A 24,157-nucleotide genomic window follows, 5' to 3' on the forward strand; every position below is an offset into this window, starting at 1 on the left:
GGAAAAACCTCACTAAACTAAACTCCCCAAAAGACAAACAAAACTCTGGACAGAGGAACTAAGGACTAAAACACTGGAAAAGAACTACTAAACCAGCGCGGGAGACAAAACACACAGCAGGTTGAGGGTGAACTGACATTAACGACGCGACACTGACACAAGGACACACTGGGCTTAAATACACTGAGGGAGTCATCAAGGAATGAGAAACAGGAGGGAGACACAGCTGAGAGGGTTTGGGCTAACGAGACACGGGGAGCAAAGCTAGACACACTGACACAACCCAAGAACTAATCCCTCACAAAGAACATAGAATAATACTAATAAACAAAGTATAACAAAAGGACCAGAATACCAAACCATAATATAAAGGAATGTAAGAACTGAAAATGCTGGGTCAAAATGACCCAGGACCGTGACAGTAATAGTACTAATAATACAGGCAAGACAAAAAAAAAAAAAAAAGCTCCGCCTCTTTTAGCTGTATTAAATAACCTCTCCACCACCATCTCTCCACTGAATACTTAGCCCACACTGACAACATGCTGGTGACTCTCTGTGCAATCATCACTTGTCTAACATGTAAAGAGTCTTACTTACAGTATAGCTTAAACCCCATTTTATATTCATTTGTCAGTGTGTTACTCTTGACCTTGTGTCTTCTTGTTGTTTGCAGGTGTGAGTGGTGTGACGGTGCTGACACAGAAACCTCCTGTTTTATCAGTGAGGAAAGGAGAGACAGCCACCATGGACTGTAACCTGGGGACTGTTGATAGCTATGTCTGTTGGTATAAACAGATTCCAGGAGGAGTTCCTCAGTTTGTGCTGTATTTTTATCATGGCGATAGTTCTCCATACTATGGCTCTGGGTTCTTTGCTCCAAAATTCACATCCACTCATCAGTCAACAACAGATTATAGTTTGATCATCAAGAACGTAGAGGAGGGAGACTCTGCAGTCTATTACTGTAAGACATATGACGACTCTGTTGATGAGTTCGTATCACAGTGAATTACACTGTGACAAAAACCTCCACAGAGATACTTCTGCTTTTTGATACTCTTTTTATAAAAGACACAAAAAACAAACTCACTGTAATCCCACCACCTACAAATAGTGTTTTTTTCCTAGCTGCAGAATTAAGAGATTAAAGAAGAATCTCAGATAGAGCTCTTCAGTATGTACACAGTATTTCAATGGGGACAATCAGATGCTAATTGTTCGAATGAAGTTACCTGAAGTGCTTTAATGCTGAGCCTTATATTAATCTAATATTAACCAAAATGCCATAAAATCATATAGTGTAGTATTAAGTGGACACGGCCCTGAAAAATAAAGGCATTAGACTATGTGTCCTTAGGGGATAGAAATGTAGTAGACATTCGCCCACGTTTGCCTGCAGAGAGTAGATAATGGGGAACTGTGTTTTAGTGGAAAGTTAGTGAATTGCTGTTGTTTAGACTAGAATGGGCCAGCTTGGAATAAAAACTGTTAAGCGTGTGTCACCATTTTGAGATTTGCGGCAACGTGTCATTCAGGACGCATCTCCCTTCTAGAAGTATTGTGTAAGAGAATAAAGTGTAAAATGGTTTACTGAGCAGTATGTATTCCATTGGATGCTTTTGAGGAATCAAAGGAACCCGGTGAAGTGTTGATATTTAACATAATTAACAGTTAAAAGCAGGAGACTCTGCAAAGTGTTACTGTGAAACATGGAGAGACTTTATTGGGGAGGACATAACACAGTGGTGAATACTGTGACAAAAAAAACTAATAAAACAAACTAAGTGACACCACAGCTTTTGTGAAATCTGAACATATTACATTCCCAAACACACAGTGTGGAACAAAACACAGAAATACAGAAATGAATGTAACAGTCCACACCTATAATGTTTTAGGTAATATAGTTTGGTCAGTCCTAGAATCATAGAATGGTAGCAGAAAACGACTCACTTTTTGTTTAAAATATCAATAATAATAGAAGTAGTAGTAGCAATAATAATAATAATAATAATAATAACAACAACAATGTATTATTATTAGTAGTAGTATCAGTATTAGTAGTAGTTAAAAATTATATATAAATTATAAAAAATGATGGATGATTAAGAAGAAAGGAAAGTAACCAATGAAATACAAACAAACAAAAACCATCAGCTCCTCCTCCCATTAGTTGTGTTAAATAGCTCTTCCAAATCTTTCACTTCTTAATTCTTTGCTCAAATCAACAACATGCTGGTGACTCTTTGTGCTCTCATCACTGCTCTAACATGTAAAGAGTTTGAGTTACAGTATAGCTTAGACCTCATGTTATATTCATCTGTAAGGGTGTTTATCTTGACTCCATGTGTTCTTGTTGTTTGCAGGTGTGAGTGGTGTGACGGTGGTGACACAGAAACCTCCTGTTGTATCAGTGTGAAAAGGAGAGACAGCCACCATGGACTGTAACCTGGGAACTGTTACTGACACTGGTGCCTTTTGGTATAAACAGATTCCTGGAGGAGTTCCTCAGTATGTGCTGTATTTTTATCATAGCTATAGTTCTCCAGACCTATGGCTCTGGGTTCTCCTCTCCAAAATTCACATCCACTCATCAGTCAACAACAGATTATCGTTTGATCATCAAGAATGTGGAGGAGGGAGACTCTGCAGTCTATTACTGTGAGACATGGGATGACTCTGCCAAAGAGCATGTATCACAGTGATTTACACTGTGACAAAAACCTCTTACTTTTCCTTCTGCTTTTTTAGACTCTATACTGATCACAGCGCTGTCAAGTATACTCAGTGTAATATCTCCAGCTGCATATAATGAATTTACAAACAAAAAATTGCTGTTTTTGATTTTCACTTATTTATTTCCACTTTTACTAACTACACTACGCATCAAATAATACACAGACAAGGGGTCGGCAGATTGATCTGATATCAATAGTATTGATACTTTACTTTCATCCTTTCCTTTTCCTTTGTCTGGTCTTCTCATGCAGGCACGCTTTGCCCATCCCCTGCACATGCCGAGGAAGGGCAAAGCACAACATGTTGTTCTGTGTTTAGTTGCACCATGCTCACATGACTCTGTGCCACTGAGCAGTGACATGGTGCAGCGATTGAAAGAGACATCATTTACACCTGTAAATGAAAATGGTACATGTTGGAAGGATTTTCTCTACTGTGGCAACAGCACCATCTTATATAAAGTCATGAAAGACCATGAGTAGGAGCAGAACGAAAATGCTGTAGTGATGACAGACTTACTGTACTTGGCAGATAAAAAATGAACGGTGGCTCAGAATTAAACAAGCACTTTTTGAAGATTAATTTACACCAAACATTTGACAGACGGCAAAATCATTTCCAACACCCCGAAGGACAGCAAGGAGATGCTTTCCAGGGATACATTGACGGGTGCCTAAATACTGTAGACCTGAGGAAGGCTGAGAGTTCCTCTTCCCCAGCCAAGAACGAGATGCCATCTTCCTAGAGAAGTTCCCCGGCAGGCACCGCTGGAACACTCACTGCTGAAAATGCCTCACTGCTGAAAATGCCTCACTGTGGGACTCGGTCAAGTCTCTAACTGAGAATGTGACCCAGCTCAGTGAAGAAAATAAGGATATAATTGGCTGTTTTTGACTACTTTTGGTTTTACCTCTATATTTCACCTTTAAAAACTATTTATCTTGCCTTGTTTGGTATCGCTCTTTTCACCACAACCTCACATGTCTGAATTTACTGTTATTTTTTTTTTCATTTTGACATACTTAACACATCTGATGTAAAATCAGACAAAAAACATAAAATCAGTGTGTTGAGGAACCAGGGCACCCTGACAAGAAGGCATCGGTGGGCAAGAGACAAAAATAGGGTTGTTGTAATGCTAGTATGCAACCATGTAACTCTGGCGGTAGGGGTTACATGAATAGGATGAGGGACCTATGGATTCTTCCATACCCAACATCCAAAATGACGGCGAAACAACTAGCAGCTCAGTGTTCCAACATTTGAAAGAAGGGACTGCTCTCACAGCTAGAGATTGATGAAGTACAACATAAATGCTATGGCAATGGGGAGCCAGGACGCCAGGTCAGGGGCGAGATATCATCACCCCCACCCGAGATTGGGTACCAAGCCCCAAGCGCGATAGGAGAAGGATCGTTCAGTGTGAGAGGAACTGACTTGAAAGATAGGATCATGGCCAAGTTTGAAACCTCAATCCCCTGTAGCCAGTTACCAAGACTACGTGAAGTACCCTCAGAAGGTCTGCTAGATGATGTTAATGCAGCACTACGGACAATACCTACAGCTACCACTACCGAGACTTACAAGCTGATCTACAAGTTGAAGAGCCACAAGGGGCAGTACCCTCCATGGAGAAGCAGGCTAAAGGCTAACATCAAGGTAGCACTGAGGGAGGTTAGTGGAGTTGCAGAAAGGTGCGATGAAGAAGGTGCCTAAGAAGTACAGGAACCTGTCCATACCTGAGGCTTGGAAACTGCCAAGCGACGACTCACAGCCTGGGCCAGCCGCTTGAAGAGATTTTTGTTAGAAAGACTTGTGTCATGACAGTTTGAAGAACATGTGTTGCCACTATATAATATACAAACTGTACACTAGTGAGCAAGGGTTTATAGGTTTAAATGTATAAAGGTCAAAGTTACGGTGAAACTACATGTTTCTTACCCTGAATTAATTTGCATCGTCAGTCAGTGAAGCATTACTTCTTTACTTCTTCATCCCCTTTTTCCCAGGATGCACCTGCAAGAGTTCATTTATTATTTATATTTACAGTACATGTAAATGAAGAAGTGTCAGCACTCTGTAACACTCTACATGTTTAAACTATTCTAATTAGGAAAAGCGTAGACATTAAATTATTTTTCTCTTTAAATATACAATTTCACCTGTCCACACACATTTTATTTTCAATAATTATCCAAGCTTGACATATTTTTCTGTAAATATTCTCTACATTACATTTAATAAAGCTGATAAATTACATTATACATCCTGAGGTATTGATGAGTTAATTAAGGTCAGACTGTATACGGTTATTGATATTGGTTCCAGAGGAGTTCAGTGTAACTCCTCAACCTCAAGTGGATCAAGCTAAGCTATCAATTAAATGATTCTACTCAAGTCTATTATGACTTAGTAAAGTAAGCAGGAGGACAGGCCAAATTAAATTTCAGTGTCAACCAGTTGGCTGGGCCTCTCCCATATCTACTGATTAGCCGTTCTTTTTGGTTCTGTAACTGCTCATGAAAATAAAACAACTTGGTGACAATATAAGCTGGGACTCTATTAGCTAATTTTTTTGTGTACATACTGTATGGACCCTGTGTTCAGTTGTTACCCATATGGAAAAGATATATATAAATCTTATCTTGTATCTGTCTTGTGTGAAACTTGTATGAAAAGCATACAAGAGTGAAAACAGATATAAGATCCCTTGAAAAAATATATAAATGAAACTTGTATGTTTTGGATACTTATTAATACAATATATGAAAGTAATGAGAAAGTGGCCACTTTCATGACTAATCATATAAGCCTTATATGATTCACTATATGAAGTAGGCCACATCTTATGCAAGTTTTTACTATTTCTTTTCCATATGGGTATGTATTTCTAAATAAAGTGATATTTTATAAAATATTCTACTACATTAACCATTCCACTTTCATGAAACTTCAAGGAAAAGTTCTGTTATTTTAGTGGTTTGGATTATGTAATAATGCCATTGATCTGTAGTAAGGCATAGCACTTTGACTATTCTGTCTTGTAATTAGTGAAACATGAAAAAAAAAACATTCATATGTTTGTGCTATTTTATTTGATAACAACTCTTTATTTATATTATTGTTTTTTGTCTCCTCAAAGTTCATACATTTATACTGTGTCCTAATTTTAAATCTATTGCTCCATCTTTTTAGTATCAAGAATGTGCTGCCCAAACCTAGAAATATTTCATTAATTTTAAGTTGGTCAAACATAGGCGGTTGGCTAGATACTGCTCTGTGTTTGTCCAAACATACTAAGACACTAATCCATAATTTTAAAAAAGTAATTGTTATAGCATCAACAATACAGCTAAAGGACATTAACAAAGTAATATTAAAGCTCCTCCTCCTGTCAGTCTCTCTGAGTTTCAGTTATATATTAAATGGTTCACACTTCCTCTCTTCATCGTACTTAGACAGTGCAATCTCTTTCTAAGTCCATTCTCAGCTCATACTGTCAACATGCTGGTGACTCTCTGTGTTCTCATCGCTGCTCTAACATGTATGAGACCTATTTATACTTCAGACTAATCTTAGTTTAGGTGCTGGATTCACATATCAGTGTGCTTCACATGACTCCATGTCTTATTGTTGTTTGCAGGTGTGAGCGGTGTGACGGTGGTGACACAGAAACCTATTTTATCAGTAAGGAAAGGAGAGACAGCCACCATGGACTGTAACCTGGGGACTGTTACTGGTAGTGGTGCTCGGTGGTATAAACAGACTCCAGGAGGAGTTCCTCAGTTTGTGCTGTATTTTCGTTATGACTCTAGTTCTCCAAGCTATGGCTCTGGGTTCTCTGCTCCAAAATTCACATCCACTCATCAGTCAACATCAGATTATCGTTTGATCATCAGCAATGTGGAGGAGGGAGACTCTGCAGTCTATTACTGTAAGACATGGGACAGCTCTGTTAAGGAGTACGCATCACAGTGATTTACACTGTGACAAAAACCTCCTCACTAATACTTCTGTTTTTTTGACACTCTTCCACATCCTGATAACTGAGAGATCAAGCAACTCAGTGTAAACCCACCAACTGCAGATAATGTGTTGCAGTTTTTCTCAAACAATTTTTGCTCATTTCTCAAAGCAGAAAAGTCATAGCACTTTCCAATCAGTTCTAAAAAAACATGATAATGAATAAATGTAAAACTTTCACCACCCTATAAAGACAGAGTCATCAAAAAAAAAATCTCAAAACATTACTAACTTTGGAAACAGTTCTGCATTAATGCAGGTCTAATGTAGTGCTAACATTTTTCAAAAATAAAATATGAAGGAACTTTTGGAAACGTTACATAACTAATGTAATGGAGAAAAGCAAATTGTTACTCATGAAACTCTATGCATCAGAAAGCAGGCAAAGAAAATATAAAAAAACTGAGAACGTGGCACCAACTAATGTATAGTCCAGTACAGTCACGGTACATAAATTCAACAACCACTTTATTAGGGACACCTGTTCCAGTGCTTATTATAGTGATCCAAATATCTAATATCTAGCAACTTGAAGCTAGCAATGTACATATCTAGATATGGTCAAGACAGACTGCAGAAGTTCAAACCGATCATCAGAATAAAGAAGAAAGATGACTAAATGTGAGATGGTTATTGATGTTAGACAGGCTGGCGTGAGTATTTCAGACACTGTTAATGTACCGGGATTATTTTTTTGCACAACCATCTCTAGGGTTTACAGGGATGGAGGACTCAAATTAGAAAATATCCAGCGAGCAGCAGTTTCTGGTGCAATGTTTCAAAACAAGCTATGCAGAAGAGCATCTTTGGGAGCACCGTACATCTGACCTTGAAGCAGATGGGCTAAAGCAACAGAAGGCCAAAATGAGAGCCACACCAACAGCTACAAAAACTTTTTCAAGAATATTATTTTATGACAGACATGAGCCTGAATGATGAATATGAATCAGAAACATGTGAAACAATGTGAACAACAATGTGAAACTGCTCATGAATCATTTAATCTATGAGTGAAAGTAGTCTTCTTCTTCTTGAATCTCCTCCTCCTTTAGTTTGCCTCTCCTCTTTATAAGCTCCAACTCTCTTCTCCTACTCACATATCGCTAAACAAACAAGATCATTTACACTTCACACTGACAACATGCTGTGGATCCTCTGCACTCTCATTACTGCTCTAACGTGTAAGATCTTCTTCTTATTCCATTTTTTAGTCCATATTTAGAGCTACACTTTAAACTTCTGTTTTTTCTGTGTGTTTCCTGGCAGATGTTGATGCAGTGATCGTGTTGACCCAGACACCACCTGTCCACACAGTTTCTCCAGGTCAAGAAGTTGTTCTCAACTGCAACATAGAGAGATATGATGGGAATTATGTTAGCTGGTATAAACAAGTTCCTGGAACGGTTCCTCAATATGTTCTAAGTTTTCATCATTCTAGCAGCTCACTCAGCTTTGGAACAGAATTCTCCTCAGACAGATTCAACTCCAGATCCTCATCAGACATTGATTACCAGTTCATTATCAAGCGAGCAGAGACAGGAGACTCTGCAGTGTATTACTGTCAGACATGGGATGACTCTGCCAGTGCAGCTGTACCACAGTGATTTAGACAGTGACAAAAACCTCCTCATTAGTACTTCTGCTTTTTGAGAAACTTTCACATGCAAAAAAAAAAAAAAAAAGACCCATAAAAAAAACCCTGCAATGTGTTATTAAACACCAAATCCTCTATTTTTAAATCCTTTTTAATCTTCATTATTAAAGGCATAAAGAGGAAAGCACTGAAATATGTACATCTCATTTACTCACATCAACCCGAATAGATCACATAAACCAAACTATCCAACATATAGTATTATATGTTGCTGCAAGCTATTTTTAATAACAGAAATTTTATAGACACTACTCACAGGTCTAACTGTCCAACAGCAGTTTAACTTATCATTTAAAATAAAGTGTAATTAACATGCAGTTTAAAAAATATCTATAAAGCTATACTGAAGCTAGTTTAGAGCTTCTAGACCATCTTCATTTAGTTTTGATTATTCAGAAACATATTTTTAAGGCAGAAGGAAAATATAGAAGGGTGAGGATAAGGACACTAGTGACAAATGTTTGATTCTTTTACAACCATTTTAAGAACATGGTGTGATTTATTGTAGTTATTGTATTATTATGGTATATATTTTTCTATCATTTGTAAAAATGATGACGATCAAACTGACTGACATAATACTCATGGGAAGGAAATATACAGTATTTACTCAGTGTCTTTTCTGCACACTGCAATTCTGTCAAGAATATTTGAATGCGTTTTAAGTATTTTACTTGTTTAAATGATTAGCACTAGTGCTCATAAACCACAACGTAATGATCTGTGAATGTGCTTGAAAGCGACTGTTTACAGTACACAGCAGGTATGTTAAAAATATGCTTCTCTGTTATCTGAAATAGAAATTACAAAAACTAAAAGTTTTTTTATCTGCAAAAACTAACAGATCAAAAAAAATACATTCCCCAAACAAACAAAACAAACTTTGTTATTGATGACTGATGAATAAAAAGAACAAAAAAGAATGCAGTACAGTAGAATTGTATTGCATGGGATCATTTTACAAATAAACTAATGCCAACAAATAACTAAAGCACAATAAACAATAAACATTGAGCTTATTTGAAATTCATCCATCCATCCATTCGCTTCCGCTTATCCTTTTCAGGGTCGCGGGGGGCGCTGGAGCCTATCCCAGCTGTCATAGGGCGAGAGGCGGGGGTACACCCCGGACAGCATCAGGAAAAAGGAGCACGAGAAGCTTGAGAAATACCAAAGGCTCAGAGAAGAGCTCGAGAAGATGTGGAGGGTTAAGGTAACAGTGGTCCCAGTGGTAATCGGAACACTCGGTTCGGTGACTCCCAAGCTAGGTGAGCGGCTCCAGCAGATCCCAGGAACAACATCAGAGATCTCCGTCCAGAAGAGTGCAGCCCTAAGAACATAAATAAACATAAATCAGAATAAATTTGATAGTATTGACATTATATAAATATACATTACTGTTACGGTGTGTTTAACATTTTAAAGTAGAGTAATAAGATCCAGCTAATCCAAAATACAAGGCTGCCCTGACTTCAGATCTTCTAGATCAAGAGAACTTATAGAAATTTAGTTTGGATTAATCAGAAACACATTTAAAAGGCAGAAAGAAAGGTTGAAATGTCCTCCTATCTTTCATTTTTCTGTTTTTTCCCCCCCCTGAACATCCTTCATATATTTTCAGGCTTCAACCTCCCTCCTCCTGCCCTAACAGTCTTCCCTCCATGCAGTGCTGAGCTCCAGTCCGACACAGCTTCTCTGGTCTGTCTGTCCAGTCAGTCTGTGCCTTTTGCAGATGTGAGCTGGTTGGCTGCTGGGACTCCAGTGAGCAGTGGGATCTCTACCAGCACTGCTGTTCAGAGACCAGACCAGACTTACCAAATCAGCAGCTCTCTGACCATCCAGACATCAGACTGGAACATGGATAAGGTTTATACATGTAAAGTGTCTTTGGGCTCGCAGACTTCAGAGAAAACCATCAAGAAGTCATAATGTCCCACTGAATAGTCGAGGACCAGAATGTGCATTTAAAATCTGCTTCTTTACTGCTTGTGCTGTTTGCTCATTACAGTCTTTACATGTTAGAAATCAGAATAAAGCAAAATATTTTAGTCACGTATTCATTTGCTGGCCATTAACAAGTATTTTCAGGAATTCATGTTTTGTATTAAATTAATAAAAGCATTGGTTTGAAAAATGGGTTTTCTTGTGAGTAAATAAGAAATTGTGTCACTGTCAGCACACATTTAATGTAACTGAAATGAAATGTGAAATTTTAGAGAGGGGAACAAAGAAGAAAACAATTACTCACAAGCACACAATTTTTAATCGTATTGTTCCCATAGTTAAAACATAAGTATATTCTGAATTATGCGTTATGTAATATTTGTACACTAGAGAGCATCATTTAATAATTCTTCCTCAGTAAGAGAGAGGGCAAGTGTCACTGGTCTGAAATGATTGTTGTAGACTTGATGTTTCTTCATGTCTAGGATGCAGCTGCAGGTCTTAGTAACTCATTTATAACCTCAAGTAAATAAAGTATCAGCTCTCTGTAAAATGAAATACAGCGGCTGTTTACTAGCAATGTTTCAGTTCATATCATTTGACCATTCAGAGAAAGCTGAATACTGTTCGATTTTTGCCTAAACATAACTTTATTTACTTTACTAAGGAACACTAAATGGAGTCCAGTTATGAAACTAAACCTGTTACACCCCGGCCTACGGGAAAAAAAAAAAATATAATGCCCCCGCTCCCAATCCTGCCACAGTATTGAAGTTTCACAACAACCGGATATGTTTTTTAATTTCAAAAGGTTGAAAGCATCAGCGTGGGCATGGCCAAAGCAACAAAAATACACTCTTGAAATGAAACAGAACTGACTTACCTATAACGAGACACCCGAAAGAAAATGCAGGCCTCTTACCTGTCTCCCTAACCTAAACAGGAGATAAAGGTCTTAAAAGAAAAAGGCTTCCCACCCCATACAGCTACCAGATCAACAAGAAAAGGTCTATTTACACTATTTCCAATATATACAAGACAACCAAGCTCTTCTCATTACAGAAATGGTCACATACACAGCACGCTACACAAGACACAGGGCTAAATGCACAACTTGTTTGGAAGCAGGAAGTAGACAGGCCACCAGTCTTGACAGGTCCCACTTTATAGCCAGCCTCAGTCCATCCTCCGCCAATGATCCGCCTTCACCTGGAACTTACAAATGCACAAACACACATGATCATGACCTGGGTCATAACAAACCTTTCTGCATCATTTTTCTGTTATTTGCTGTTTTGCATTGAACATTAAAACCATTACATATAACCAGTAGGTAAGTCTGTCTCATTCAGGATGTAGCTTTTTTACAAACTGTATTTATATTATTTATTCATCTAAAAATGGTATTTTTCATTTTCTGGTATTTATTTAATTATTTAATTAGATGATCTCACTGTCCTGGCATCATTAACTTTAATAATGACAGTAATATAAGCAATTATCCATAGATATCTAAGAGGAACAAAACTGAATGAAAAACACAAAACACTGGGCAGAAGACCTGTGACCATGACACATGAAGGCAATCCATTTCACACTTTGTGAAAAAGGCGTCTCCTTTAGACCTTTGCAAGAAAGTCATCCTCTCAGAAAGATTTCCCTTATAAAGGCTTGTTTTACAATGTTCATCCATTGTTCAAGACTTGGCAGTACAAGTTTATACCAGTTCTTTGTGTTATTTTTTTGTAACCAACAATGAACAATATTTTCATGAATACCAGTCCTTTTTTAATCACAACATCCTCTTGAATTACTCCTAAATACAGCACCATGGTCTCTACAGGGATTTCACAGCCTGGCTTCTTTCTTTGAGTAAGACATGTATTGTTCCAAAATATTATGATTTTATTACATTTCCAGAGATTTTGTGAGTGGGTGGCATTTATGTGACCACACTGTCTCTTGCTGTTGTGACCTACATTCCTTTTAAGGTGTAACAAAAACACAAATTCGATTTTTTCCTGCAAAATTCTCCCCTGTTCTTTGAGCTTGTGTGTCACCCAAATAGCAGATCAATCCTCCTTTGCTATTTGTATGTCTAGTTCTTATTTCCCATTTTGTTTTAATGCCAGTATTATTCCCTTTGTGCTTCTGGAGGCCTTGGTATGCTTTTCCATCCCATGTTATGATGATGTAATAGGGTGAAAGGAGGAGACACAGCTCCTCCTCCTGTTAGTTGTATTAAATGGCTCCTCCAGCACCTTTTCTTCAAATCAGTTCTTAGTTCACGTCGACATCATGCTGGTGACTCTCTGTGCTCTCATCACTGCTCTACCAAGTAAATACTTTGACTATTATTGCACACATATATACTAATGTCCGTGTGTTTCTCTTGACTCCATGTCTTATTGTTGTTTGCAGGTGTGAGTGGTGTGACAGTGGTGACACAGAAACCTGTTGTATCAGTGAGGAAAGGAGAGACAGCCACCATGGACTGTAACCTGGGGACTGTTACTGACCAGTCTGCTCGGTGGTATAAACAGACTCCAGGAGGAGTTCCTCAGTTTGTGCTGAAGTTTCGTCATGACTATAGTTCTCCATACTATGGCTCTGGGTTCTCCTCTCCAAAATTCACATCCACTCATCAGTCAACATCAGATTATCGTTTGATCATCAACAATGTGGAGGAGGGAGACTCTGCAGTCTATTACTGTAAGACATGGGACAGCTCTGTTAAGGAGTACGCATCACAGTGATTTAAACTGTGACAAAAACCTCCTCACTGACACTTCTGCTTTTTGACACTCTTCCACATCCTGATAACAGAGAGATCAAGCAAACTCAATGTAAACCCACCAACTGCAGATAATGTGTTGTCTGCAGTTTTTCTCAGTCAAGTTTTTGCTCATTTCTTACAGGAAAATCATTATAACACTCGTTATGTAGTTCTCAGAAGAGTTAGGACATTTTTTATAACACAGCTCAGGTTATAGGCTCACCTGTGCAAAACACACTTCGACAATAAAAAAAAAATCCTTTTCACATTTCAATCACTTCAAAACTGGGATGAATGTATATAAAAATATTCTGCAGTACATCAAAAACGAAAGAAAACCATTAATCAACATATGAACATTACCTCTGACGTTACAGCGGTTTTATTAGAGACACGGCTAAGCGTTTTGCATTTAGCATAATTTTAAAAAGTTTACATTTGTTCAGTATATTGAACGGCAGAAATTAGGTTTTCTTTTCGGAAGTAAGTAAAAGGAAAAAAACAACAACAGCCGACAGGCTGTAAACAATGGTAGACTTGCGCGTAACAAGCAAGCGAATAATGCAGAAAACAGATTTTTAGATGGGAAACTGTTCTTGAAGAGAGAGAGAGAGCTGTGCATGAAGTGTGATTTTATCGTGGTGGAAGCAAAACAGCAAAAGTCAGAGGGAATTCATGACGATGTTTATGTGAAGCGTAGTTTGGATCTTCTTTTGCTGTTGGTTCGGTCAATATTGTTTGGGGAGAGATCAAACTAACAGCTTTAGAATCAGCGCAAAAAGCATAAACGCAAAGTGCAGACCCGCCGACAGATCAGAATCAGCGAGCTGTCGGCTTTCAGCCCCGACCGTGTCCGTGCCGTCGTGTGAGAAAGGTGACATCTCACTGATTCTGATCCGCGGGTCTGCGCTGTGTGTTTACGTTTTTCTGCAGAATCCGTGTTCCTGCTCTCATTTACTGTCTTAGCTGTTTGGTGGTTGTTGAAATTTTGTGAGGTTTAACCTGCGATTCTGGCATTTCGGGCAAAATAAATTTATATTAAAAAATCGATTCAGGATTTTAATGAATCGATTTCACGTTATCCAAGCCAGAATCGATTTTAATCGATAAATCGATTATAAAAACCCACCCCTACTAGTAACCTCCCTTGTCTCACTCCTCCTCACATGGAAGAGTAATTCAGACTGTGACCAAGACCTGAATAAGATATACTACAGCTTTTAAGGAATCTGAACGACATTTAACATTTCCACTCATTTGCAGCAAATATAAACAGATTGATGAGGGAAATGACATGTTGACAAAGCATTTAGAATATGCCTCTTTACTGCTTGTGCTGTTTGCTCATTGCAAAGTTTACAAGTTAGAAATCAGTATAAAGCAAACTGCTTAAGTCACGTGTTTATTTGCAGATATTAAAATGAACTGCTATTTTTCATACATCAAATAAAAGCATTAGATATTAGATATACAACATTTGTTTTCCTTTTTAAAAGCGAAGAATACACTTTCAAAGTAGCCACTAACATAAATTCAAAATGACTAACCTCAAATTGTTACATATAAGTAAGATGAAGATTCGAGAGCATAATCAGTGTGTAACCACATATGTAAAATTTCCACTCTTACTCTAAATAAGTGCTCCAAAAATGTATGTGTTTCCATATCTGTAGACTGGCAAGTAACTTTACACAATTCTGCCTGGCTACACAAAGAGAAATGTCTAAAATGTCGGTTATAAATTTGTAAATAAATCTTCACACTCCAGTTAATGAAGCATCACATCTCCTCCTCCCTCTCTTCCTGTCCAGGATACATCTGCAGTTCTCGATGTCTTTTATAACTTCATGCAAATGAAGTTGTGTCAGCTCTCTGTTAAGTGAGATGGAACTTTCCTGGATTATAAAATGTAATTCATATTATTATATTTTCAGGCTGCATTTTACTATAATTTGGTAAATTAGAGGCAGTTAACTGTTTAATTCTTTGGTTTGGTCCATTAACTTCCCATGATAAAATAAACTAAATGGAGTTCAGCTCTATAACTAATCTTTACTGCAGCTCTACTCTCAACTCTACTCTTATACAGTTCACTTGGTCTTCAGGAACTGCCTGTATGTTCTTTCCTCATGAGTATTGTCGTGTACCAGTAGGTATTAGTAGGTACAGGACTGCACCACTGCACCAGTGCAGGATTTGACAATGTGTCCAAGGATTATGTCTGATACCTAATGACAGTCAGGGTGCTGTTGGCTAGCCTGTAGAGGTCTGTGTGTCACTATTTGGCTATGCCTCCCCAGACCATCACTAACTCAACACGAGTGGTCACAAGTGGTCATCCTGAACAATGTTACAGGCAGCTTAACATTTTAAAGGCTTCTTGCAGGGCTCTCACAATGCTCATCCTGTTTGTTCTTCCCTACACAAACAACTGATATCAGTCCTGCCGATGGGTTAGGGACCTTCTGCACCCCCGTCCACCTGTCCTAGAGTAACTGACTGTCTCCTGAAATCTTCTCCATCCTGTTGGGACTGTGCTGGGAGACACAACAAACCTTCTGACAATGGGACATATTGATGTGCCATACTGGAGGACTTGGAGTCCAGGTATTTCTTCATGCTACCAGCTATGACACTGAGCCTAGCCAAATGCAAAACTACTGAAGAAACACTCAGAAAAAGTAAAAGGGGAAAATGTCAGTGACTTCCACATGTAAAATCATTTCTGTTTTGATTGTTCTTTCATTATTGCCTGTGTCGTGCACCTGTTTTTGATTGCATTTACACCAAAGGAGCTGAAATTGATTAATTTTGGAATGGTTTATAGTTGTTATAGTTGATGCTTAAACTTGTGCTTTATTCAAAAATTAAACTTTGATTTGAATTTTGCTAAATTTAAATGTATCACTGTCTAGAGAACACTGTTAGATATTGTTAATGTGACATTTTGACATTTTTGGATGATGCTGATGTTCTTGTATATTTACTTCACTAAAGGTTACATTAGTGACTACTTTCACACTAACTGAAAAATTATTCTGTTCACTAAAAAGGAAAAATAATGTCTTTAATTCAGTGCTTTTATTCAGGTAATCCATGTTATTGAAAGGACCTGACACGCATACAATGTTGCAGGGTTGGTGACGTTTTGTTTACACTTCGAGTTCCTTGATCAGACTGCTTGTGCAGCTTTTCAGCTGTCTAGCTCAGGGGTGGTGGAACTCCAGGCCTCAAGGGCCGGTGTCCTGCATGTTTAAATGTGTCCTTGATCCAATACAGCTGATTTAAATTGCAAAATTACCTCCTTAACATGTCTTGAAATTCTCCGGAGGCCTGGTAGTGAACTAATCATTTGATGCAGGTGTGTTAGTTCAAGGACACATCTAAAACCTGCAGGGACACCGGCCCTCGAGGCCTGGAGTTGCCCACCCCTGTGATATAGGGCTTTGGAGCGTGATGTCACGGGAGATGGGCCACGCCCCCGTCCGCCATGACAGTAGGCCAGCCAAAGGATACCATTTCAGCTATGGATCGTACGTGTTGTGTTGTCGGTTGCAACGTTAGATCACACGATCGTGAAGGCAAGAAGCTGGATAATGGGCTCTCTTTTCATCGTTTTCCGTCCTGGAGGCAACGTGAGGGATCCCATGTATCCGATATTACTAAACAAAGACGTCAGGCTTGGATTGCAGCGGTGAGACGAGCGGATATCGAGTTCTCTGCAATCCCCAGCTTTTTTTTGGTTTTCTCACGGCATTTTCTTTCCGGTGAGTTCTAAATTAATTCATATCACTCTTGAAAGGCTTTTAGTGTTATTTTCAATGTGCTGAGGTCATAGATAATGAGATAAAACATGCTAATGTGTGATGCTGCAGAACCACGTCATGTCGACTGAGTAGCTTACGATTTGGCATTATTGCAGGCAAACCAGCATATGAAATGGATGTAACAAATCCAGACTGGGAACCAACACTGCACATGGGGCACGACGACATACCTGTATCAGACTCGGACCGGCACTCAAGGCGTACAAAACGGAAGCGAAAAAGAGCACCCATCGGAGGTAAACAACAACCCCCCCCCCCTCTAAAAACATACTAAATTGCTATCACTGTACACTAATCCGCACATAACTTCCAGATGAATCACACACCTGTCATTGGAATATTGGTGTACATTTACCTTATGTCTAATTTTATCTTACAGGCTTTCGTTATGCAGCTGCAGAGTCTGAAGGTGTGCCCCATGCAGAAGTGATCGATGAAGATCTGACAGAAGACCAACAACAAAATTACAATGTCATGGAGGCAGTGGACAGCAGTTGTGTTGGACAAGTGGAGGTTGAGGTACCAGCTGCAAATGTGGACAGTGGTGATCGGACAAACAGCGTCACGGAAGCTAAAGGGCAGACGAAGGATTGTGTGAGCAATGAACAGGGCAGAGCAGAAATAAACCGGCTGTTGGAGGGGAACAGACTGCTTCAATCACAGTTGCAAAAGACAGAGCTGAATGAACATTTCTTAAAGGATGATACTGAAAAAGTAAGATATTACACTGGACTACATTGTTATGCTGTCTTAATGTCCCTCTTCAACACTGTCAAAGATTTCCTGCCAATATCGAAGAAACTGACAGGTTTCCAAATGCTCTTACTCACACTAATGCGTCTGAGAGGGGGGGCGTGCATCAGATAAACACATCACAGAGAAATGTGGCATTCTTCAAAAGCTGTTACCAGGGGACGTAGTATTGGCTGACAGAGGAAGTGGTTTCAATAAAACAGAAAAGAATAGTATATTTGTTTGTTTTTTTTATTCTTGATCTGTTCACATGTACTTAGCAAGTACATAAAAATGAAATGCAAACTATTTGCATGGCAACACACAGCTGGCATTAATCTTGAACCACAAAATGAAACATTACAGGCTATTTAGAGCAGCACGTTGTTTGGAGAAGTATTTCCCAACAAGTTCAGGAAGGCACACTTTAAGAAAGAAGTCTTGTGCTTGCTTTAAACGTGGTTCCCAGAAATCCACATCAGGGAAGATGCGTATCACAGCAAGGTCTCTCTGTGTCCACACAACGAGGTCACAGTGGTCGTCTGGGTTTCCACTACACTTCCTTATTTCATACGGGCCCACATTACCGATGCACGCAATTTTTTCAAAGTACCGTCTCTTGGCATCTGGACGCAATCGGTCGCGATACAGCCCCTTACAGCCCCAGTCTTTTCCGCTGATTTTGAGCATGGTTCTGGCAGTCCCGATTCCAACACTCCAACACTGTGTGCTTGTTCTGCTTCCTGGCCTACTGACATGGCGCCGCGATCCCACAATGCACTGCGGCGTGACGTCAACTCCAAAGCCCTATTGGGAGAACCTAATTAGCCAATCAGCCCCTGCTGCAGTTAAGTAGCAGAGGGGGTTGTTTATCAGTGCTGGGTGGAGCAAAGACCATAAGCACAGGAGCACAGAGGCTGCAGCCTGAAAATACACAAAGGGCATTTAGAAAATATAAATGCCATAAAAATGTCAAAAACTATAAAGGTCATAAAAAACAAAAAAGTCTGAAAATGTAGCAAGTGAAGCAATGACATTAACATTAACATTTCCAACAACATTAAGTTTTAAGCTTAAAATTTCCAAACTATGAAAAACCATTTAGAAACATCCAGTGAAAGAGAAGTACAGAAAATATATGCTGTTCCAAAAAATTAAAGAAACACTTTGTGAAAGTATTGCATCAAGTCAGTTAAACTTCTGGTCTGATCAGTCAAGTAGCAGAGCTTTGTTAGATTGTTAAAAACAACAATCAAACAAACAAACTAAAAATGAACAGAGGGAAAAAAGAAGAAGAAGATGACAAGGCATTACTAACACCAGTGATAATAATAACAATATTAGTAATACAGGCAAGACACACACAAAAAAAAAACCTCCAATGCTCCTCCTCCTGTTATTAAATAGCTCTTCCACCATTGCCTCTCCACTCAGTTCTTAGACCATACTGACAACATGCTGGTGACTCTCTGTGCTCTCATCACTGCTCTAACATGTAAAGTTAAAATATACTGAAAAATAGACCTCAAATGTCAGTGTGTTTCTCTTGACTTCATGTCTTTTTGTTGTTTGCAGGTGTGAGTGCTGTGACGGTGCTGACACAGAAACCTCCTGTTTTATCAGTGAGGAAAGGAGAGACAGCCACCATGGACTGTAACCTGGGGACTGTTACAGATGCTGCTCGTTGGTATAAACAGATTCCAGGAGGAGTTCCTCAGTTTGTGCTGTATTTTTATCATAGAAATAGTTCTCCAACCTATGGCTCTGGGTTCTCTTCTCCAAAATTCACATCCACTCATCAGTCAACAAAAGATTATCGTTTGATCATCAACAATGTGGAGGAGGGAGACGCTGCAGTCTATTATTGTAAGACATGGGACGGCTCTGTTAGTGAATACGTATCACAGTGATTTACACTGTGACAAAAACCTCCTCACTGATACTTCTGCTTTTTGATGATCTTTCACATCCTGATAAACGACTCCTCCAACAAACACACTGAAAACCCACCACCTTCAAATACAGTTTTATTTTTTTTTCTTATAATATTTATCATTAAAATCATGAACAAAGCAAACAGGGGAATATTCTCATGTTATTCAGTCACAACTACTCAAATACTGATATACAAAAAAAGAAACTGTTAGTGTATGCTGTTATCTATAAGTAATATAAATTTAATAGACATCAGACTCAACTCTTTGTAGGTCCCATCTGGCACTGAAGCAATCAGAATTATTGTCTGAAGGCCAACAGATTTACCAGACCATTATGGCTTTTGCTCTTTCCTATCCCCTTTTACCAGGGGATAGGAAAGAGAAAGACCAAGAAAAGAGAAGTTGGGAAGAGGCTCAAGAGGATGTGCGGAAGTGCTTCAGGAAGGTGAACGCACGCAAAGCTACTGGTCCGGACGGGATTCCCGGCCGCGTCCTCAGGTCATGCGCGGCTCAGCTGGCTGGAGTGTTCACGCACATCTTCAACCTTTCCCTCTCTCTGTCTGTAGTCCCAGCCTGCTTCAAAATGGCCACCATCGTCCCTGTACCCAAATCCTCCACCATCTCCTCATTAAACGACTGGCGACCTGTAGCCCTGACCCCCATCGTAAGCAAATGCTTCGAGAAGCTGGTCAGGGACTTCATCTGCTCTGCACTACCCGACTCACTGGATCCTCTACAGTTTGCATACCGCCACAACAGGTCCACTGATGATGCCATAGCCCTGACACTACACACTGCCCTGTCACACCTGGAGAAGAGAGACACGTATGTGAGAATGCTGTTTGTAGATTACAGCTCAGCATTCAATACCATCGTTCCCTCGAAGCTGGACAGGAAACTGCAGGATCTAGGACTGAGTAGCTCCCTCTGCAGCTGGATCCTTAGCTTCCTGTCTGACAGACGCCAGGTGGTCAGACTGGGCAGCATCACCTCATCCCCCATCACACTGAACACTGGTGCTCCACAGGGGTGTGTACTGAGCCCTCTCCTGTACTCACTCTACACCTACGACTGCACAGCCACTAACAGCTCCAACATCATCGTGAAGTTTGCGGACGACACTACAGTGGTGGGTCTTATCACCAACGGTGATGAGACGGCTTACAGGGAGGAGGTCAGCGCCCTGACCCACTGGTGTCAAGACAACCATCTCACCCTCAACGTCGCAAAGACAAAGGAGTTGATAGTGGACTTCCGGAGGTGCAGAGAAGTACACACCCCCATCACCATCAACGGCGCTGCTGTGGAGAGAGTGAGCAGCTTCCGGTTCCTTGGAGTACATCTGGCTGAGGATCTTATGTGGTCAGTACACACAAACAAAACAGTGAAGAAGGCGCAGCAGCGCCTCTTCTTTCTCAGGAGACTGAAAAGATTCGGCATGAGCCCCCGCATCCTCAGGACCTTCTATCACTGTGCCATTGAGAGCATCCTCACTGGATGCATCACCACCTGGTATGGCAACAGCACCGCCTACAACTGCAAAGCTCTCCAGCGAGTAGTGCGGTGCTCTGAACAGATAATTGGAGGTGAGCTTCCCTCCCTCCAAGACATCTACAGGAAGCGGTGCCTGAGGAAAGCGGGGAGGATCATCAAGGACTCCAGTCACCCCAGCCATAAACTGTTCAGACTGCTTCCATCAGGAAGGAGGTTCTGCAGCATCCGGTCCCGTACCAGCAGACTGAGAGACAGCTTCTTCCACCAGGCCATCAGACTGCTGAACACGTCATAGACACCTCAGCTTCACTACTGGAACTTCAACATTATGCACTCCACACTGTATATAAATGCCACTTGTTTTGCACATATTCAACTCTGTATATTTTATATATTTTATTATTATTATTATTATTATTATTATTATTATTATTATTATTATTATTATTGTTTTGTTTTTTTTGTTTTTTTACTATTTAATTTGTAAAAATGTGTATACACACACACACACACACACACACACACACACACACACACACACACACACACACACACACACACACACACACACACACACACACGAAAATATTTAGTATACACATCCAGAAATGCATACACTATTATATATTGTACATATATTTATTAGTTTCAGGTCGGCCATTCTTGTATTTTGCTCGTTTGTGTTGTTGTGTTTGCACATCTCTGTTGCTTGTGGGGCTCGCACACAAGAATTTCACTCGCATGTGCTGTGCCAGTGTGCCTGCACATGTGATGTGACAATAAAAGTGATTTGATTTGATTTGATTTGAAGAGAAGGAGACGGGGAGAAAAACAGAGAAAAGACACTGAAAATCTGTTGGATAACCTGCTTGGAAAAAAACAAGCAAAAAGAGAACAACACAGTATGAAAACCACAGGAACAACCAACATAAGCATAAATAAGAGTAAATAATAAATAACTGAATGTTATCGAGCAGCACACAAGACCGACAAATCACGATATGTTTAGAGGCAACAGCCAACCAAGATAGTGTGTGTCTGTCAGTACCTGTTTGTACACAGGTATTCAACACCAGCATTATGCACCAGGATTAGTACAGGAGCATCCTGAGTGTTAGTAACAGTGGTGCTCAGTTTCATCAGTCTGCACTAATATGTGTCACAGTGGTAACCCTCCAACAGATTGCTCTGCTTTCTTCTTCTATATACTCACCAGTAAAAATCTGATTAACTCTCAAGATGTAGATGAGAGCCGCTCATATTTGGGTTTTTTTGAATTGGGGGAAGTATATCAAAATGCCTGTATCACAGTGATTTACTTTGTGAGAAATACCAAAAAACCCCTGTAACTCAAGCTTGCAGCAAAAAAGGGAGCCCACACAATTCTATTACTAAAATTATTCTCTATATTTGAACTCTTTGTTCAGTTGTTCTATAATTATTAATGACATAAAATTTTATAAAATGTTCTCCTAACCCTAACCACTCTGGTTTCGTGTGACATAAAAGTTCATACATTTTAAGGGATGTTGACTATTGAATTATAACAGTTAATTCTAACAGTTAGTGGGGTCTCCTCTGTTTTTGTCCAAACATAAAAACTGGTAATGTTTAAAGCATCAATAATAAATCTGAAGGACATAGTAAACAATTTATAATAATAAAATATAACACCACATTTTTAAGTGAGAGGAGCGAGATATCACTATCACCAATAATTATTAATACAAATAATGAATTACCCTCCACTGAACATAAGTCACCCAAATACATCACAAAATATGCACATTTAGCTCCTCCTCCTGTCACTCTCTGAATTCCAGTGTCATATTTAATAGCTCACACCTCCTCTCCTCATCATACAGAAGCAGTTCTATCTCTTTCCAAGTTCCAAGTCTCGACACACAGTGACAACATGCTGGTGACTCTCTGTGCTCTCATCACTGCTCTAACATGTATGGAACCTCATTTACACTTCAGATCAGTAGTTATTTGTAGGATTCATATGTTCTTGTGTTTCTCTTGACTCCATGTCTTATTGATGTTTGCAGGTGTGAGTGGTGTGACGGTGCTGACACAGAAACCTCCTGTTGTATCAGTGAGGAAAGGAGACACAGCCACCATGGACTGTAACCTGGGGACTGTTACTGACAGTGGTGTTCGTTGGTATAAACAGATTCCAGGAGGAATTCCTCAGTATGTGCTCTATTTTTATTATAGCAATAGTGGTCCAAGCTATGGCTCTGGGTTCTCCTCTTCAAAATTCACATCCACTCATCAGTCAACATCAGATTATCGTTTGATCATCAACAATGTGGAGGAGGGAGACACTGCAGTCTATTACTGTCAGACATGGGACAGCTCTGTTAATGAATTCGTATCACAGTGATTTACACTGTGACAAAAACCTCTTCACTGATACTTCTGCTTTTTGATGCTTTTTTTTTCACATGCTGACAAAAGACCCATTCAACAAACTCAGTGTAAACCCACCACCCTCAAATATTATTTTCATTGTTCTTTTTGAGTTATTTTAATGTTCATCAATGAAAACCTACCAACTTTACACAGTCTCTTCATAAACACTGAATTACTCTTTTTGATCATTTTTTAACATTCATCACTGAAAGTATATAACATATTGACAAATATGACGACCACCAAGAACACAAATTGTCACATATATGTACACAATTATATGCATTTTAAATTATGTGCATCTAACATAATTCAACTAATTATGTGCATGTTTTTAAATAATACCAATTTGTCAAACAATTGTCTAAAACTCTGATAACTTTTGCATTCTATCTGCAGTAAATGACATTAATCAACTTAAATGGATTTTGTTAAAGCTGCACAATGAGGATAAAAAATGTTCCATATGAAGTGAAAATGCAGCTAAATTAAATTTTATCTGTTGCTTCTCTTCTCTCTACAATTCTTTTCACATTTCAGCTGAATAGTAAAGGATGTTTACACCTCACACTGACAACATGCTGGGGACTGTCTGCTCTCTCATCACTTC

The 24,157-nt window shown here is 39.3% G+C and overlaps 1 protein-coding gene and 1 long non-coding RNA gene across 15 annotated transcripts in view; one reads left to right on the forward strand and one right to left on the reverse strand.

Annotated features, from left to right (window-relative positions):
* The first annotated feature begins 517 nt into the window (after positions 1-517).
* LOC120744375 (immunoglobulin lambda-1 light chain-like) overlaps positions 518-24,157 on the forward strand; it is a 47,565-nt gene continuing 23,925 nt past the window's right edge. For 2 of the 14 annotated variants that reach the window (XM_040048862.1, XM_040048807.1), the window contains exons 1-2: positions 19,143-19,193; positions 19,274-19,596. In XM_040048862.1, coding sequence (XP_039904796.1) covers positions 19,154-19,193; positions 19,274-19,596 — 363 coding nt within the window. In that variant the 5' untranslated portion in view covers positions 19,143-19,153. Of the gene's footprint in view, positions 583-676; positions 1,000-2,232; positions 2,276-6,179; positions 6,287-6,385; positions 6,485-7,873; positions 7,947-8,031; positions 8,358-12,543; positions 12,702-12,784; positions 13,110-19,142; positions 19,194-19,273; positions 19,597-23,002; positions 23,085-23,180; positions 23,507-24,157 lie in introns of those variants that run through there. The other 12 variants (XM_040048743.1, XM_040048727.1, XM_040048840.1 and 9 more) reach the window with 11 other exon arrangements.
* On the reverse strand, positions 2,505-7,383 carry LOC120744477. The gene is made up of 4 exons (XR_005698373.1): positions 6,553-7,383; positions 4,673-4,684; positions 4,482-4,487; positions 2,505-2,521 (listed from the first exon to the last, which is right to left on the reverse strand). It is a non-coding gene; the product is annotated as an uncharacterized LOC120744477 (long non-coding RNA).

Source organism: Simochromis diagramma, unplaced genomic scaffold, assembly GCF_900408965.1.
Source record: "Simochromis diagramma unplaced genomic scaffold, fSimDia1.1 OVJJ01000321.1, whole genome shotgun sequence".
Lineage (NCBI taxonomy): Eukaryota > Metazoa > Chordata > Actinopteri > Cichliformes > Cichlidae > Simochromis > Simochromis diagramma.